This window comes from Colias croceus, chromosome 16 (assembly GCF_905220415.1).
Source record: "Colias croceus chromosome 16, ilColCroc2.1".
In the NCBI taxonomy this organism is placed as follows: domain Eukaryota; kingdom Metazoa; phylum Arthropoda; class Insecta; order Lepidoptera; family Pieridae; genus Colias; species Colias croceus.
The window spans coordinates 4,139,539-4,160,812 of NC_059552.1; the positions used below are offsets into that span (position 1 = coordinate 4,139,539).

Sequence of the window (21,274 nt, forward strand, 5' to 3'; positions counted from 1 at the left end):
AATTGATGCAAAAGCTCGACTTACCACGCAATATAAAGAAAATTAAATGATTTACCTAACTTTACTCTTCAGAAATAAGAAGCATAAAATAAACTAAACTAAAGCCATAGAGGAAAGTGGAAACTAAGTTTGTCCTTATATCCCGTCACATTGTGTCCCGAAATAGAGTGGGGTTAATTGGGTAATCAGCTTATCGCGAGTAAGCTCATTAATAGAATATTGCAACTACGGGATTTGATTCTATGATTCATTTGCACAGTGAAGTTTCGAAGTGATAGTTTGTGTATTACTTTTTGTAAATACTTTTTTATTAAAGTATAAGTGTAATTAGATGGCCAGATGAGTGTAATTTTATGAGTATTCGCAGTTGTGTCATGTTTTTAGACTTGGTATATGGTTATAGGCAATTCACAAAACATTAGCAGTTATAATATACATTTTGAATATGTTTGTTTTAAAGTTAGTTATTAACAAAAATAAATAAAAATTTTAAGTGCAAGTGAAATACGGTTCAAATTTTTGCATTTTAATTGTATATATTCATTTTGTAATTCAATTTCTCATGGTCATCGAACCCTCAATTCCTACTCAGCATTAATTCAGAAATAGATTTCCTCGACCTTATTGCACATTGAAAACTCATAATGCGATTTGATTAGCAATCACTTGATAATGACGGCACAGGAGAGGGTCAAGCGACTCAGACCATAAGGACAGAGGAACGAAATGATGTGTAAAAGTGTTTGCAGCATTCGCACGATTATCCCGGTACTGTAGAGCCTGTTATTAAGTTCAGTTATTCCTTGAGCTTGGCTATGAGAATCCGCCACGCTTTACAAATAAATACGTACCTACAATAAAATCTGCTGAGACCTGAAAGCGTCGGTTCAAATACGTGTCAAAGGAAACTACATTCCCGATGAATAGATATTATATTAAACAATTTATTGTACACTAATCAAAAGAAATATTAAACGAAATTTGATGTAATATAAGAATAAAGGTTACGTTAGGAAGAAAATATGCATGCTACCTATTGGCTATTCAAAAATTTGCGGTTGGCCTGAGTGCAAAATTTTATAATTGATCTGAGTATATTATGTGTTTCGTTTCTATTGTATTGTAACTGAAGATAATATAATGGTTCAAAAATTTCCGATACAGTTACAAAAAACAAATATCCTATTGAGATACACATTATACATACCGGTGCAGATGTATGTGCGAATAAAAACGCTAATTGAAAAATGCGATTCAATTGAATAAAGTTCAACATTCGGCCATTAACATTGGATAATATTATTTGTTGATAATAGTGTTCCGTAAAAAGCGCTCATAGATCGGTGGGAAATATTCAAGAGAATTTGCAAACAATACTCTCTTATTATGCATTGGTTTTAAAATCGTGCCTATGTTTATTCAATGCAAGGAGTCGTGATTAGTTCTATGAGTATGTACTTTAGCTTACCATCCTACAATGTATAAGATCTTTTATACCAGAAGCCTGATTCTCGGAAACAATTTTCACCCACTAACACAAAAATACATAAGCAATTGACAGTTGAGTAAAATTCACATAATGGTTAAAGTGGACCTAAATTTCTAACTGATTGTCTTTTAAATCATTACTTTTGTCCTAACTCGAACCTCTCACAAGTCACAGTTGTCCAATTCTTTGGCCTTTTTGTCACGAAGCCACTTTTGCTTTTAACGATCATTCAATTACCTAAGAGAAACTGTGATTATAATACGATATATAGAGAAGATAATGGGATTCTTTTATGTTTGCCACTCGACGGCAATTGTGTGAATTCGACGTCTAATACTAATTTGCTGTAAGTATATTATACAGTACTTAAATAGCAAATTAGCAATCATCTCATTTTGGTTCAATGAAAGGTTAATAGCATTTGCGAAGATCTAATGTGATTGTTAAAATGTAATCAATATCGAACGGATAAAGTTATTTTTTAACTAAGTACATACATGATGATTTAGTTACTCGTTTTTATTGAAAACTATGGGTTCGGCCCGGTTTAAGTTTTCCCTCCATAAGAACCATCTTCGTACTTCAAGGCATTTGATAACAACAAAATTAATGAAATCGTTTCATCCATTCTGGATCTTTAATTTATTTACTGATGATTTTTGGAATGTTTTAATAATTTTTTTTAAAACATGTAGGCAGAGGCGGCTCGTGACAAAATTTTATGGGTGTTCACTTTAAATAAAACACTGAAAATACATGGTGTAAAGCAGTACAATTTAATTAAAAAAATACTTATAAAGGAAATGCATACGTCTTTCTTTTTGGTGTGCAAAAATATCTATAACTTGACACAATCTATTAACCTTCGTAAAATATGTATGTTTTCATCGACACGGTCATTGAACTCGCGTATTGACTTTCGGTACGCGGAATCTAGTGCTTTACGAATGTCTTGTCGTCCGATAGACGCCAATTGCAGTTCATTCGACAAATGGTACCTACCGAGATTGTGAATGTTTTTCATCTTGATTGAAAGATGAGCTAAGTCGTCAACGCCCGTTTCAGTCCAAGCACTCTCACCTCCGCCGGCCGCGCCCGCTTCAAATAAAAGACACGGAAAACAAAATAGTTTGTTGCTTTCATGTTCATCACAACCACACAACCACGGTGTTTTCACATATTGTTCGGATTTAAACACACGCGTAGGTATATGCTTTCGTTTTTGTCGTACATTTTTGCGTAAGGTCAAGTTCAGGCCGTGGCGGTCCCTTAGCTTTCAATTCAAGCCGAATTTGTAACGTTTTAAGTTTTTAACACACTTTTTAATGAACGCCACATTATAATTGTCCATTTTAACACTAACAAGCAATACTGATAACTACAGGCTATTTCAACAGTCAACACGTATCTTATGATTTTAATTAGAAAATTCCCGAATATACATTCGCGCGCGTGCAGTCAAGTTGACTAGAGTGTTTGTTTATATAGGCAACGTCGCGCGAAATCGCTGTCTGGTACGGGCGCCATGCCAGGGCGCGCGGTAAAAACGAACCGGCAACGTTTGCGGGAGCGGCGCTCCGAATTTTGCTATTTTTTCATAGAAAATCTTCTGTTTCACGCGCAGGACTCTGACAAAACTATCTCTTTCACTCCTATTGGATTTCGTATTAGAAATTGTACTAAATATTTTTTCAATGGAGCGCAATCGTGAGCGCTCCGCTACGCGCGTTTTATAATACAGTATTATACCTACAGGTGTATGGGATGATGGAATGATGGATATATTCATTGGTATTGCCGATAGTTTTTTACGATTACGATTGATTTTAAATAGTAATAATTAATATTATTAATGAAATTAAGGAGTATGATTTTATTATAATTATTTATGGGAGTTCACTGCACCAGCGCTCCTTAGGGCAAGCCGCCTCTGCATGTAGGTATGTTATCGCGTACGACACAATACTTAAAAAAATATGTTAACAAAGCTGGGAATAATAAAATGGAATGTTTGTATGTATCTATATCGTACTAGTGACATCTTAGTTCAGTTTGTATGTCAATGTCAATGTATCGTATGTGGGCGGGTGTGGGAACAACTTACTGCTGTTATAACCGACTTCCGAAAAGAAGGGTGTTCTTAAGTGTTTTGTATGCCCTCCCATTCATTCAATCATTAAGTATAAGTTTGATTGATTTGGAGTGTTACAAGTGCTCATTTTCTTATGGTAACAAGCAATAGATGTTGTGCTTCGTAGGTATGTAATAATAATCAAACATATTACAAAAACTCGAAAGAAAATATGCGATAAATTTCTCTGGGTCAAAATTGAAGTAATTCATATCCATTTTAATCATCAGCCTGACTTGATGGAAGTTTTGGACCTAACCCTTTTTTTCTGGTTATTTCAATAGACAAATATTTAACAATGTTTCCTTTAGATATTTCTCAGCTAATTCTTACAAAAAAATTGATACTTATAACAAAATTATTAATTTTCAATTTACGATTATTTTTCGAAATAAATTTCTCTAAAAATCTATTTCGACTACTTTTCATCCCTGTATGTTTAGAAACCTTAGCCAGTAGCCAAACCATTCGACTTTCACAGCCATATCCCTCTACATTAACTCGTCATACGAAGTTCACATTTTCTCACCAGATAACTCTCTTATCGGATCCGAAACAATGCGACACACCAGTAGTGAATGCTTGTGGATCATTATCTGCCTACCTACTTAACTTTTTCTTCCGTTTCAGATTTAAACTGGCGTAGAGAATAGCATATAATTGACGCGTCCTACACGTTAATACCTGCTTGAAAAACCGATGATAAATTCATAAATATATCGTATTAGTTGGTTCAATAAAGAAACGAATCTTCAATGGCGGCCAAAGCTGACTTTGACAGATGGTAGGATCAGCAAAAAAGAAAATAAAAATAACGTAAATTGATAATTATTTTATTAATTATTTCAAATTGTTTGTTGACAAACTTTTTTGTTATTGTATTTGTGTATTTATATGAATTATCATATTTACGTATACAGAATGTAATAAAATCCCCATAATACTTGTAATAAGCCCATAAAACTGAAAAACTTTTCCCAAAGAACATATTTTGTCAAATTCCAATAAAACATTATTTACTTTCGCAAATGCATAATTGTCATTGTAAATTTATGATAAAAACTATTATAGGGAAAATCAAATACATTTTAGTGATTTAATTTTTCCCTTTTTTTTGCATACCGTACGGTCGTGTGGGAGCGAGAGGGAATGATAAGCGCCGCCATTGAAGATTCGTTTCTTTATTGAACTAGCTAATACCTATATAGATTTCGAATAATATGCTTTAACAATTTAAACGGTTTAGTAGGTACGCTTTTTATTTTTCTAGTGCACAAAAATGCTTTAATTCATTAAGCATCTTAAACGTTACATCCACGAAATCTAGGACACGGTAATGCATCGTGGGAGTTAAAAAAAATGTAAATATAAATTAAGAGTTTAAATAGAGCGTGCAGAAGTGATCTGTGAACATTACACGGTTTGCGGTGACTCCGTTGGATTTTTATCAATTTTAGGTGGCAGACGTGGTTCAGCTCGGGCGTTTGGAAAATTAAACGCCTATGATTGGATAGCGGTAAAGTCATCATCTCTCATGAAATGCATTAGAATGTAATGTATGTGATTCAACGTGCTCATATTTTCATAATTATATAATTATAAGAATTAAGTGCTATGAATATGTCGATCATTGAAACATATTATCACAAATTAGAATGTTACCTACATTCTAATCAAATACATTACAAAGAAAACAAGTTAAAGTAGCTTCTTAGTTTTTGTCGAAGAAATCACAATCCACTATAATCACGCTGACTTTATTTCACATGTGACGTCCACTATCCTATTACCGAAAGGATTGCATTAACTTTCACGCGTATGCAATGCCCGCGTGCATTTGCAACGCGACCCCATGAAATGAGTCGGGTGAACGGTGGTGCGTTCGCTTGCCGTGCGCAGGCGCAGTCCCGCTCCGATCGTCACCGCGGCTGCACGCACGCCGCGACATGACTCGCCCACTGTACGTACTCATTGCGCTCGTCGCTCTCGCATCGGCCGTCGAACCGCCCAGGCCGCGGCTCATCGACTTCAACCCTTGGTCATGGATCCCGAACAACCGAAACAAATCTCCATCCATCATGGACTACTTCTTCCCACCGTCCCGAACCCCTAAACAATCTAATCTAGACCCACCCGCCGATAGACAGCCCCCGACGGTACAAACTACCATGGATGAAGTGGCTACCATGACCACAATAAATGAACGTCCCACAACCATGGCTAGAAAATCGCATAACAGAATAAAAACCACCCTCCCAGCCCCTCGTCCTACCGCAACCATTCCGCCGAAGACAAAAAAGACATCGCACAGAACCACCCCAACGGAGACTGTCCCAACTGTTGAAACTAAAATAACGCAAACCATCAAAACCGAGTTTACAACCACCAAAGCACCAGCTACCGTTCGGCCGACCAAACACTACTCTATCCGGCCAGTGCGAACGACAGAAACACCAACAGTTCAGGATACAGCATCGACGTTGAACACGAACAGCGATAGCACAGAAACGATTGCTGTTGAGACGGCTGGGACTACCAATGAGGTTATGAAAGAAACGGTAGTTCCGACTCTCAGCACAGACCAGCATTCCACAGACGGACCTTCCACAATATCTATGGAATCTACGACGTTGACGGAGAGCACGACGGAACCAGCAGACAGCCGCGAGGGATACCTTCCACTGCGAGACAAACCGCAACAGACGCATGTCAAGATCAACGATCAGACGAAAAAAGAGGTGAGTACTATATCCATTCCTAAACAATTCTTTAAAAACACTATTTGACATTGGTTTAAGATTTGAAGAAAAAAATTAAATAAATTTGTCAATTAAAAATAAGAACTTACACTATGGGCATGAAAGGAGCTATTTTATTTACTATACATCATATGTTAAAGGAAAGGTGTATTGTATTAATTACTTCATTTTATCGTGATGATTTGACTACAATAAAGCTTAGCTAATTACTCGACACATTCCGCCGCTGCAAGTTGTTTAATTTTCAGTTTTTATAAAGCATTGTGGCTTGCATAAGTGATCTGTATATAAAAGGTCAAATGTAATTACTCAAATAAATTAGCGAGTATTTTCAAGTGGACAGTAGTTCTCATATAAATTATTAATGCGTTTAATTCTACAAGTTATAGCTATCAATTATTAGTTTAACGTTTATAATGAATGCCACGCCATTTAAATAGAAATGCGTATACTTTGTAAACTTTTAGCATATTTAGAACAGTTCAATACAAACTGATTTGCATTTTCACACGGCTCTCGATAAACAGAAGCTGCTATTGTCAGGAAGTTAAAAATCTCACTATACTCAATAAATATTCATTATTGGCAAGTTTTACACACATACAATTTCCGTGATTGATACAAAAACTCGAGGCTTCAGTGAGAATGGACTCCATTAGTTAAGTGCTATAAAAAGCGGAGTAATTATCGGTAAAAATTATCCACATTCAATCATTAACTGAAGCTCATTTGCAAGCGCTGGACAAAAAGCGTGGAGCCTCAAGAGAAATATTAATTTTCCGTGCAAGAAAAATTCTAGATGAATACTTTTAAACATTTTTATTTAATTACGCTTTTAATTTCTCTCATATGTAAATGTCTTTTATTTTTACTTTTATAGCCCGTGAATGATAGTCATAACTGAAATTAGTGCAGTAGTTACTCGAGCGAAAAACAATGTGTGTGAATAATGTGGATATTTTATTTCTTTACGCTGCTAATGAAAAAGGTACAAAAAAGTTACAAAAATATTTTTAAACACAAATTATTAATTAAGAATGCTGTTTAAGAAGAAAACAATTACTTATGTGATTTTGATATTTAAGAAAAATTATCCCAATAACCTGAATTAAAAAGTCTCCAGTATGATGACAAGATCTATTTCGTTTAATAAGTTTAGTTTCCTCGTGTCCATATTAAGTGATATTTGCGATGTTAGTTTATGACTTCAAACATTTGTTCTTGAACTCTGTTTAGTTTACTCGACTACGGTCTAGTTAGGAGCTTAACGGTTAGCATGGGTTTAATTTTTGAATTGTGATAAGTTTGCAAAAGTTTTTCTTTTTTATCAATCTAGATTTATAAAACTATATTTAGAAATCTCGAGAAGAACAAAAAGAGCTATTGTTGAATATAATTTTTCTAAATTTATCCTGAATATTTGTCGTCAACTATAGAATTAAAACTTAAAAGAAAACCATCACAAATAGACACGAAATTTGAGATGTCATTAATTTATCAGTGAAACTCTTTTAACCCTACTTAACTGAAAACGAACACAAGTTGCGAACAAAAGGTCAAAAAGCAAAGAAACGCAAGCCAAGCCAAGCGTCCAAGCCCCAACTTTCATCTCATTAACGCCAAGCCGCGTTACAGAACTCCATCTTAGGACAGAAAAATTTTACTTGGGAACAATATTCTTTTCACTTTCACCCGCATGAAACACACGATCATATTAAGCTTTTCTAAATACCAATCATTCAAAACGCAACGTCACTAATACGTTTTAAATATACCATCGTTAGTTCTTTGCATTGTTAACGCGTGAAAGGCTTCAGTTCCAACAGTTTCATTTCGTTCTGATCGTAAAATTTTATGCGCAAATCTACATCATCGTATAATGTTCGACTGAGAATGTTAACTGCAAAAGTAAATATTAAAACATTATTACTAAAGAATAAGTACGATATGGCTTTAGCGATTTGTGGGTAATGGTTTGGTTATGTTTATTTGGCGTTAAATGTTGGACTGTAAACGACACTGTCTATGAAAGGAGTTGGCATCCGAGTTTCTCGATTACTTGCTACGGAATAAAATAAATTTCAAATAAAAATAAAATTTTAAATAAGTATCTTTACGTCATCAGATATTTAAAATTTTCATCAAAAAGGCTAAAGATCCGATTTCACCAACATTCTTACGGTAACAGTTAAGAATTTGGAAAACCAAAGTTGTGAGTGAAATCTGACTTTAAAGTATGAAAAAATCAAGTAGGTAGTATACGAGATTCTTAATCTAGGATATACCTCTAATATCTCAGTAATTACCAACTAAATGTAACCACAACATGATTGTAGATAAAAGATTCTTAAACAGCTTATACACTAGAATAAAGTTACAATAGTTCTTTAAGATGATAATTGATCGAAATGGTACGAATCGTAAAGATAATAGATTTAAAAATACTAATCGTAACTAATTAATCAGTACGCATTACGGATAGAAAGTCGATAGCCGTGTTTATATTACAGTTTGCAAGAGAAAGGGCGTACTTTAGTACTTTAGGTACGAAAGCAAATAACTAGGTTGTGAGCCGCGACCGAGTGTAAAGTGTTTTGTTAAATGTTCGATAAAACATTACAGGTGTAACTTTGAGAATGTCCGGTTACAATAGTTGTCAGTTATTTGAGTTTAAATGGTGGTAAGGCACGGTCTGGCTAGGATTTATATGAAACTAGCGGCCCGCCCCGGCTTCGCCCGTCGTACATTTTTACGTTTTCTCTCCATAAGAACCATCCTCGTACATCAAGAAATGCAATAAAAAAAGAATTAACGAAATCGGTTCAGTTGTTCTCGAGTTATGCGCTTACCAACACATTTTGCGATTCATTTTTATATATTATAGAAGTAGATCTTGATGTTATTTTGCAAAATTGACATGAATTAATCACATAAAATTAATTGAGTTTAAAAATTCAGTATCTAAGCCCAGTAATATTGAAAATAATTGGAAATCTTCTGTGTTTTTTTTTCATTTTTCAAATAATTAAATTATATGAATATATACTGTTGTGTAGCGTAAAATCAATTTTGTGCTGTGAATCAAAATATTGATAAAAAGAAAAGAAAACAGAAATTATTATAGATATTAGATACCATGCTTCTGTAAAGACGTGCGTAACAAAACAATTAATTTATGTGACATTGTCCAAATCAATTATAAGTTCTCAGCTTTCGTTTATGGTTTTTAAATGAATTGAATAATGTTTGCATAACTAACGATTCGAAATGGCATTATTTTACACTTTAAATGCATTAAAACTTTCTCATTTTAAAGAGTAGCATTTGGTCATTATTTCGTGTAACCATAAGAATTATTAACTTAATATTTTTATCTGTTTGTGAATTATTGTCATATGTTTAAGTTTCACTAAAAAGGCTCTCATTGCAAAGCAGATTCTGTTTTTAATTTAATTACCTTTGTACACACATCAATACAATCATCCTCAAATTACAGCAATCTATCAAACTGTATCTACTCTAAATCTTAACTACCATTTAAGCAAACTTCACGTCAATTTAACTGCACCGAGTCCTAATTACCCACTGACATTGGAATGGCCCGATAAAATTCCGCATCTAATAACGTTAGAGAATAATTTTTATAAACATTATCATGCCAATTACATCGTGTACATGGCAATTTCGCGACAGCCCGCCAAAGTTACGGTTATACGCTACGTGAGGAATTCTGGGACAGTATATGTATGTCTATAGATCAGGACAAAATCTATCATAACCTGATTTACATTAGCTGTATCATTAAAGAAACGGTCGTATTGATATCTGCATTTATGAATTAATTAAGGCTGTACGGATGCTCAAGACGGGTATTAAGAGATGATTCTAGGATTAAGATTGTATAGAGGATCTATTGACAACTTGATAATATATGTGTACATTGAAGGAAGGTCTGCTAAGCTTGAGTACTTTTATTACATGCTTTTCTACACTAACACTATAAAAGGCATGTAAATTTTGTGAGTTTATAGAATGTATGTAGGTAGATGTCAAAAATCTTTTGAAAAGTAGGAGCGTTATTTCAAATGAACGTTCTTATTGTTTGCTCTGCTTATGCCTCAATTAATAACAATTACTAGATTATAAAGATTTCATCACAGGATAAGATAAAACAATAATGAATAATTTACAAACAAACAATCAATTAGTCAACCTAAAAAAAGAGAAATTCAAGAAGCCGCTACGACATTTATAACAACGTATATTAATTAAACGTTACCGATAGTAATGTGGATATAAACTAGCAACTAGTAATGACGGACGAGTTTCGTGCTCCACGCAATTTGTGCATCCGCCGCGTGCGACGACCGACTTTGACATCTCAATTATTCGTTCAAGGCCATCTGTTATTGCATTATTGCATAATATCATCCGTTGACACGTGGTCTATTGATATAAATATATATGTTGTACTTAGTGAAGTACTGCATAGTGATTTGGTGTATGAACCTTTTTAACATATTAGGACTGCGCTACTTGTCATTAATTTAACTTGACTTAAAATTTAAAACAGTTATAAGAGACTAAATCAAATACGATATTTTTACCTAAGATATAAAATAAGGATTGGATATTATTAGACTTTAACGAGAAGTTGTTAAGAGTAACAGAATATGTAATAATTTAGATGGGACAGTCATTACGCTATGATGAAGTTAATAAAGGGATAACGATGCAGCAATTCTTTAGTCATTTATTTGTAATGGCGATGTTATTTTCGTATTTGTCATTATAACTTTGTATTAAGCAATTTTAACGTCCACGCCATAATTTCTCTATAACACTCAGTTTTAATGAAAATACTGCGTAATACATAATAAACTGTTATAAAATTACTGTTTCGCTATATATTATCTCAATTAAATTATTCTACAGAACAAGATTTATTTATGATTTCAATCTGCAGATGTACGATGAGAAATCTTTTATTTCATTTTATGCTCGGTTAATGTCATGTAATTTGTATGTCACGATCAGTCCGTCATTTATTCGCTTTTTACGTACATTCGTAATCGAGTTTTATAATTGTAAAATGTTATAAAAGTAGTAAATAGTTCAATGGACGGAATCTATAAATATATTTGCGATTAAAATATGGATAATTTTCTACTACCATTACTTCGAAAGTGGAGTGTATTTTCTTCTTGTCTTTATTTTACTGTGCTTACTATTTTGGTCACAAATTACATCTACTCATATTTATTCAAGTGCGTTATCTATGACACATACACTTATCTGCTATTAAAATTCTTGATATTTCAAGCATCTCTTAATAGAGATCATTTATTATGTAACTTAACTGTTCTAGAATGCAAGAAATCTCACATTCCTAGTGTTAGTTAACTCCCACTAAGGGCGTATGAAAAACCCTTTTGAATTAATGCACTCCATAAATATACCTTACGGTACTGAGGATGGCACTAACAGGTTTGTATGAAACTCGTTGACACATATTTTTTCAAGCAAATACATAATCTAAGATAGATTTGTAGCGGCACAAGCCAGTGCGGAAACGGTTAAATAATGCGCATATATATCATCGATGTACTGCAAAACAAGTTCAGTTTTTATATAACGGTCACTCGTATATAAGCCAGATTATAAGAAAGCATTCTTCCTATATAAGGTAAAAAAAGTATTATGATTCCATCGGATAAACACATGTGTATATCGGAGCAAAGAGATTACATGCATTCTCCATTATTCTGTATTTTTTTATTTTTTTAAACGTTTATACCGAATTTAAACTCCGACTAATATAATTTAGTACTATTATAATGGTATCATATTTATAAAAGGCTATATTTAATATTCATTTTTAATTTTTATTACCGGGTCAAACAGAGCAGAGCCGCAATTCCTACAACCCGCAAGTATATTAAACTTTACATAAAAACCAATTGTATGAAGTGTTTTGCAATAAAAAATCAAGATACATTAAACAAATATGTTTTATGAAAGCGAAACAAACAAATTAATTGTAGAAAGTGTACAGAATCAATTCATCTGCGTAATTCTCGATGAACTAAATAATCTATGGTGTTTACTGTCTTACTGAAAGAATTTAAGTTCTTTTTGTTTACCACGGAATTAGCCGAAACAGTTATAAGGTCAGCGCTTGAGTAGTTTAAAAGGTAAAAAGATTTTATTTAGCTATTATGAATTTAGCCAATGAACATTATTACTGTCACTTATTATACAAAAAATACATTTATGAATGTAACCTGTGTTACGTTTCTTTACTTTGCAAGTTAATATACCTACGTACGACACAAACAAATAAAGTAGTGAGAAAAGAGATAATTAAGATTTAGCAACGGTTTTAAAACCCGAATAATTATTATTCTTATAATTTGATGACATCCAACTTAGTAGTAGTCTTAAAATATATTAAACTGAAAAAAATCATAAGGTAAGTATAAAATATTCAGGACTTTTCAACTTAAATATGAACCAAAAAGGTACTATAATTTTAAAAGAATTCGTATCTGACATAAAATTCCCATATGAGAACCGAGAGATTCACTAGAGAGCGGTGAAAAAAGAATAAACATGTTTTTGCTATTAAGATATCTTCACGATCGCTCCTGCGATCATGTCTCTACATCTTACTTAATGTTATTACGCACTGTAGACAAATTGCTGAAGACAGTTTAAGAAATAATTATGATTTTATTAAATTCAGACTATTAGCTAGATTACAGTTAAAGATAAACAATTAATTGCAACGTGCGTTTATTTTTAACGTTTATTTTTGTCTATTAATTTAAGCCAAAATCACGTACTTTAAGTCAGTAAGTACTTCAGTAGATTTTTGATAAAATAAAGCCACGTTCAAACGATCTCTTTCATTCAAAGACGTCGTCATGTCAACATGTCAATACAAGGCAAGCATCTATGCCTAACAAATAGTCTAGACATAATGAAAAGTCAATTACCATTACATCGAAATCGTGACTCCTTGTTTGACGAAGCAAAACTAATCCAATTAAATAACAAATAGAGGGACAGGACTACAGCATTTTATGATGAGTCAGTGATACAGATTGAGCGGGACTCAGCTCGCTTCAGTAAAATTGTCCGTGATAGAGCGGTTTTTAATAATTACCTACGAGCCATGCTTGAATACTCTTTGTAATTGCCTAGCCATGAATGACAGGTAATTAAAGCCGAATGGGCTCCACATTGATACGACCGCAATGTTTGGAAGTTTACAACTCAATACAAATATCGATGCTATGACAGCTTTATTAGATAATGCTGGCGTGTGTTAATGCTGGCGTGTGTTAATGTTACATAATTTGTAAATTACGATATCTCTTGTGAGTTAATAATGAATTAGTTTGGAACATAGGTTTCATTCAGCCATTAATTAAAATAAAGTAAGCTGAATCCTGTACATAATTGACAAACTCCTACGCTTTGAAAAGAGCAAAAAATTAAATGACTGTCTTTTCTATTTTAAATATTAAAGCAAAAAATAATTCTTGTATTGAAAAAAAGCGCATCTAATTACGCACAGTTTGTTGAAGTTTATATTTTATGACAATGTTGAAAAGGCTAGCACGGCAAGTTATTATAAAATCAACATAAAACTGATCACCCTCACCGTTGTCTAATAATTCAATTAAAACTTCAAGGCTGCAGCCAGCTATTATATATCAATTTCAATAGCTAGAAAGTACACACAACTATGTTAATTGAACGGCCGGAGTTAGAAAACATTTTCACTCTCGGCAAATTGTGAACAGTACCATTACCCATGTATTTGGAGCACCATAAAGCACTTGTGACAAACAGCTCGAATAAATGTTTACCGAATGTCCGTTACATTAACATTGTCAAGCCTCTGCTTTGAAAGGCTCTCGTGCAGCGAAAAGACTAAAGACTTCGCCTAATATTTGAAGTATGAACGGATTCTGAATGGTTGTTCTTTTGTTAAAACAAATTGCGGCATTAAGCTTCTTACGTTTTAATTAAATGGGATTACGTTCGGTGATAAAGTTTTAATTACAAGGATAGGAGTAGCTTATAAATTATAGAGGAGCCATTTTTTTATAAGGTTTCGTGCCAAATTTAACAAATTACTTTATCTTTAAAAGTCTATATAATATGAACAACGTTAATTTCATTTCACCTGACCACGAAATTATTTTTATTTCATTGTAATAAAACAGTTTGAAATAATACTACACACGATGAACAAAGTTATATAATCGTAAGCGATGGTTTAACATGACAGCTTACTTTTATTTTAATTTTAAGATCACGAACGATCAATAAAAATAAATTAAATCAATATTTACTATACATATGCTTATTACCATTTACTTTCACGTGAGACGTCGTATCTTGCTATGCATTTAACTTTCAGAAACACGGATCTGTCAAAAACGATCATTAGTGTAGCCCTTGGCGTATATTATAAGGTGGAAAATTATAGCAGGTGAAAGTAATATGTATGTGTATTACGACAAGTGTCAATTTTGAATGATATTAATTGACCCGCGGTACGAAGCTTTTATACGAATATTGACAACTAAAGTTTTTTTAATAGATACTGCAACTGCTTGTTAATATAAAAATGCCATCTAAATGATAACAAAATATAAATAATATAGTCGGATAAAGAGCAGTGGTGGCTCAGTGGTGAGACCTCGGACTTCGAATCAATAAGTCCGGGGTTCGAGACCAGGCGAGCGCGCAGGAATTAAATTGATTTTTCAATTTATCTGCGCATGTTGTAACATCACCACTGCTCGAACGGTGAAGGAAAACATCGTGAGGAAACCGACATGTCGAAGAATTAAAAAGTTCGACGACATGTGTCATCCGCCAACACGCACTTGGCCAGCGCGGTGGATTATGGCCTGTACCCTCATAGGAGGCCCGTGTCCCAGCAGTGGGAACGTATATGGGCTGATGATGATGATGATGATGATGATGATAGTCGGATAAAATATCTACCTTACCATATACATCACAGTACGTCCATTTTTTTTTAATATAACAGCCTTACCTGCAACAAAAAGGAACAATCAAATGACGTATTCAGAACATAATTCACAATAGAGTCATCAAAACTTCACATGCATCATTAGGTGATGTGGGCCTCGAGCAAAAAATATATTAGACCACCTGACCTCTTCATTCATTATAATCGAAAGTGAAATTAATTCACTGCTGAGATCGTTTGATAGTCTCTCAACACATGTATTGACTGTCTACTGTTAATTGATCTAACCAATCAATAGCATGGTTACGTTACAAAGGTAATTAATGTTAAGTAACAAATTAACCATTTACTCTCGATCTTTGATAACAGAGTCACTGCCTTTTAAAATCCTTTTCGACAAGGAAGATATCATATTCCCAGACTGATTCTGAAGTTGAACGATTACTAACAATTAAAGCAGCCCGAGCCTTATAATAAGCTGCGTTTTAAAAATAAACGAAGTACTCTTCGTTATGTCAATTACCTTGGAGCGATTACATAAAACTTTGTACATACGTTATAATTACTTTTCCTGCATCCGGTAGCCTGGAGCACATCTCTTAGAGCCAATTTTAAACGCGTTAAGTTACAATTAAAATATATGAAGTGTGAGTTAAATGAACCATCAACTAGTAGTAAGACGAGAGATGGAAAGTGTTCAATGATAGTCATCTTCATCATCATCTAGATTACTGAAGATGAAATAACGAGATGATTATTTAAAGTAGCGTAAATAAAAATTGTTTGTTATAAATGTGTTAATTTACTTTTTATATTTAGTTAAATAGCTTTATTGAAAATAAACACATTGAATAGATAGCACGAGCAAAACAGGAAGTTGCAAGTCTCGGTACATATTATGACGTATAAAAATTTGTAACGAACTTAAAGTTTGTACAAACAAACAACTACTATATAAGAGTATGTTTAACATTGCGAGCGCAAGCTTTCTGCGGAAGTGAGAGAAACGTAATATAAATCTTAATGGATTCAATGATGTCAGTACGCGCTATAGTTACGGTACACATATACACGGACTGTGCGAATCTCCCTTTTACGGATGTCAAACGGGAAAAATTACATAAATGTCTAGTGGAGAAATTCTAGACCGATGGACTTATGGTTGTTCTAGGAAACTGAAGAGAAGGAGGTTAATGTTAGCCTGCAGTTGATATTTTTGGCACATCTAATGCGGTGTACTGCTACCTTTCTTGTATAACCGTTATGTTACAGTAAAGTACTTGAACCAGGGTCACATCGCGGATCATCTAAAGCTGTTTGAACTGCGATAGCATCTATAGGCATTAGGCAGTGAACCGTCATAACACGCTTAGCAGAAATTCACAAACGCAATCTCTGGTTACGTATTGTAAAATTACAGAAAAGGATTGTATTGATATGAAAGGTGATATGACGTGAAGTGAAACTGGACTTTCTCTCAGTGATATCAGTAAAAGTGGATTAAGGATTTTATTGTCGTTGGTTAACGAATGACAAGTATGCAATAAAATTTTACCTACATTTACGCTGAATTATGCTTAAAACGAATTTATTCGTTCTGAAAGTTAAATACTGCAAATGTTTCCAAGTAAATATATTTGAATCGTTGAACTCTCTAAAACGTTTTACATGTAACGTGTAACAGTAAATACTTTCAGTGTTACATTTTTATAAGGGCTTTATTTTCAGATAGACATTGCGAGTAAAGAGATGTCACGTAAATTTAAACTTTAAAGATATTTTACCTGCATAAGTAAAGTGAAGATAAACCGTTAGCTGTTTACGCTCGTTTATAAAGTCATTATACGAGTTTAAACTGAATTTTCGAGTGTTATTCGTTTAGAGACGATTGCGCCGACCATTTTTGTATGCAAATATGTTAAAATTGAAAAGTAAATTACGGTAAGTAAAGTAGGTAAAAATAGCACAATGTCAAGTAAAATGGACAAACACATTGAAAGACAAATAGAGTGAATAATTATAAATTTCTAGCGACAATGACAAGGCATAACTTCTGCCGTCAAAGCTTGCAAAGTCACGCGCTATGTTAGTTTATATTTATTGTATACTAGCGGTCCGCCCCGGCTTCGCCCGTGGTACATATTAACGTTTTCTCTACATAAGAACCATCCTCGTACTTCAAGGAATATAATAAAAAAAGAATTATCGAAATCGGTTCAGCCGTTCTCGAGTTATGGAATTACAACGAAAAGTGGCATTGATTTTTATATATTAGATTTGTTTGGTCTGAGACAAATCCTCCAAGATGAATGACTTTTGAAGCATTTATTATGTAAAATTGTTATTGTTAATTGTGCAAAGTAATCATGTCATGGCAATTCTTTTTAATGTTTTGTAAATACAGGTTTGCAACTTGTTTTACTTTATCATAATTAGTTTAATATACCTAAGCTTGTGTATGCAACCAATACAAAAGATTTATTTAAATTGTCTGGTTTATGTTATTAAGAGGCGGAACATAATCTGATTTAGAGGCGGCAAAACATTGTTTATACTTTAACGTGATTGAAATCTCAAGATATCAAAAAATATTCAATAGTCCGATAGTTATTATATGAATTGATATTTGAATGGAGTACAAATGTTTATTTTCAAGTCTATTTAGCCTGATACTGCGGCATCCAACGGAATAATGTTCAATAAACCACTGTGTCAACTAGCGGTATGCGCTTTTTTCCCTTTTCACGTCCAAACTGGCGTACTCTGATTCGTGATTCGATAAGCCTTTCTTAATCGAGATTAATAGATTCGGATCGTAACGAGTTTTTTTGGACATAATTAAAGGAATCTTCAAGAGCTGTGGGAACATTTTCGTACTGCAAATAAAATTTAGAAAGCAAGAGTAACAAAGTAGGATTACATGTACGTTGTAAAAAATCGAGATCACTTTTCGTTTCGTAGCTATAATAGTAGTGTCGGTGATAAATAGTGCGATCGGCCATCACAAAAAGTGGTGGCGCGTACTTAAATGGGCAGATCGCCTCTCACTACCGACTAACTGTGCTGATGAAATAACACGCAAATTGTTGTAGCTCATCTCGAGGCGGATGTTTTATGCTTTTTGCAACATAAATATTTACTGCACGATTTTCGTATGCAAATGCACTGCCCCACATATAATAAATTTGCATAAATAGACACAATGCCACTAAATTATCCGCCTCCGTTCCTGCTACATAACATTTACACGCCGAACGCTAACTAGAAAGTTCATTATTAAATTGTAAATACATATATTGTAATACTCAATAAAACGAAGAATCACGTCCGATTCAATGGAAACCTGCGATTAAATTCGAATGAAAGTTTCGCCAGAATTTGGAACAGATGACCGTGGGAAGGCGGTGGTTTCACGTACCTACATAATTAATATAACAAATGAAAAATTTGAATCTCGCAATATGGCTCCGGTTTCTATTACCGCAAATAATTATTGGGATGATCACGAAATCACGATACGAATGATCCGCGTTCCACATTTCCGGCTGATATCGGAAACGTGACCGTTGTTCTTATTTGCGTTGCGGTCTGAAATGAGAAGCCAACCCGCAGCGGATCGAGCACGCGTGTATCGTTTGACTGACAATTTCCATGGTCCAATATGGTGTATAAATGTCATACATACGTACATCATGTCCAGTACGGATAATCAGGTGAAGTTTCCACCGATCGAAGATTGAACAGGGTCAATATCGAGAAAGTAATCGCTATAGACGAGGAATAGATTTCCATAATATTTGAAGACTATCCATGCCAGTGTGTTGTGGCCCGGAATGAATGTAAAGTTTGTCCGCGAATCGTTCGCTCGGCACGCCGATCACGTTTGGCGAAATTCGCACAATACCGACGCGTGCTATCGAGATCTTCGGCATGGTAATTGTTTGTTTATCTATCCGGAAAGGAAACACAATTACATCTTCGATGAGAACTTATTGTTTATTCTATGCTAACAAGAAATGTGTTATGAGAATGTGGATATTTGCATTGTATCTCGAGTGCTGACAAGCGACACTGAACGTAACATTTGTTTCCACATTGTATTCAATGAAGCGAACAACACACTCCTGTAGGTACTAACTATTTCAATTGCAAACTTTGAACATGTAGCTATAAATAAATAAGGGTTTTGTAAAGACATATTTATTTACGAATTTTTGATGATTTGAAATTATAAACAATTATGTATCTTACTTTTTTAACACTTAAAAATATTAAAGGAAACTAACATTTACAAAGAGGTAATAAAAGAAGCTGTAATGAAAGTTTAATTCCTGTCTTTATATCTTCTTATATTAATGGTTTAAATACATTCACAGTACTCATAAAGTTACCTTTTTATAGGTTGTAATTAGCCATTACTACCACAGAAACCATTTATTCAATGAAACGAGAATAAACAATTAAACAGACAAAGGCAATGAGATCTTGAACTATTATTATGAGCAATAAAACCGTATTGCTTATCGACCTAATCCTATTTATTTTATATTTCAATGACTAGTAAATTGCAGGACGGTTGTAATTACTATAAGTTATGCAGGAAGAAATGAATAAGATTGCATCTAAAATCTATTATCCGTGTTACATATTCCTTGAGACAGGTCTATAAAATCTATCCTTGACTCTTGCCACTTGTATGATAGAAGGAACTAAGTTTATTTTATTTTGCTATGTTATTAAAACAATTGAAAAGATTCACTTGTATTATTAGTAAAACAATAAAAAACCGTATTTTTAGATATTCTCACAGTTTATTAGCGCAGAAGTGAAATTATGTAAACACAGCTGTTTAACAATAAAATTTACCACACCTAATTATCTATGTAGTACAGTAGGAAAATAGTGTACTATAGCTTGAATTTAAAAACATCTAATCTGTGAAAATAAAAGATAAGTTTCTCCTATAGTGCCTAATGAACACGTAGCAGTATAAGTGAGTTCTTTTATACAAATATCAAGCATTATCTCCGTCCACTTAAGACAAATTATTATATCAACAACACATTTCATAACCATATTAATATCCAATAATAATGAGTGAAAGCGAGCCATCATTCTAATAACCTTTGAAGCTGAACCGATTCGTCGCTTACAAAAATACAGGCGAGATATGGCCTTCATTTGTCCAAATGAGTTAGCATTTGTAAAACATCTCATATGCTAGTAGCTTTATATTACAATTTGATGAGTCTCACACAATACACTTTCTCGCCTTTTGTATTCAACAAATACATGTATAATATCATTATGGGAGGATATCATTTGTCGTACTCTCATCAATTTTCTATGCATAATTGGGAATAATTTTGCGTTCGTTTAACGAGATTTCACCGAGCGCATCTAATTCTAACCGTTGTTTTTGTGGCTTATGATGCTCCGGGTTATTGATGTTACTGAAATTTATCCACCGAGTTTACATGTACGCTCAATTTCACGCGATTTATTGCGATCCTGTTTCAAAAACTTCGTCGAGAATAATTGCAAGTCCGGCTTTGGATAGGAATATCGAGCGTGCATGTTTTACCGAATATAATTTGTCATGAAAACTTTGTAAGATACAACACTCTATTAGTTTTTCTACAGCCTATACCTATTGTTTCCTCTTATTCATCAATTATAGAAAATAATATAAATAATACTACTTCTAAATTTAGGACGAAAATGAGTTCATCGTGAACTATTTCCAGCATATTGATATTATTTACGTGTCAACTAGAACTTTCTTTCAATGGTCGAACCAGGATAAACAACTTTATCTACTGAATAAACCATATGCTAAGTCCCGAAATTTAGTCCACACTTGCATAATTCAGCACATA

General features: G+C 33.6%; 2 protein-coding genes across 2 annotated transcripts in view; one reads left to right on the top strand and one right to left on the bottom strand.

Moving 5' to 3' along the window:
• LOC123698313 (elongation factor-like GTPase 1) overlaps positions 1–21,274 on the bottom strand; it is a 99,255-nt gene that overhangs the window by 34,429 nt on the left and 43,552 nt on the right. The gene's annotated exons all lie outside the window — the stretch shown is intronic.
• Positions 5,527–21,274, top strand: part of LOC123698318 — a 53,286-nt gene continuing 37,538 nt past the window's right edge. The window contains exon 1 of the mRNA XM_045644901.1: positions 5,527–6,358. Within this exon, the coding sequence (XP_045500857.1) occupies positions 5,567–6,358 (792 nt within the window). The 5' untranslated portion in view covers positions 5,527–5,566. The remainder of the gene's footprint in view (positions 6,359–21,274) is intronic.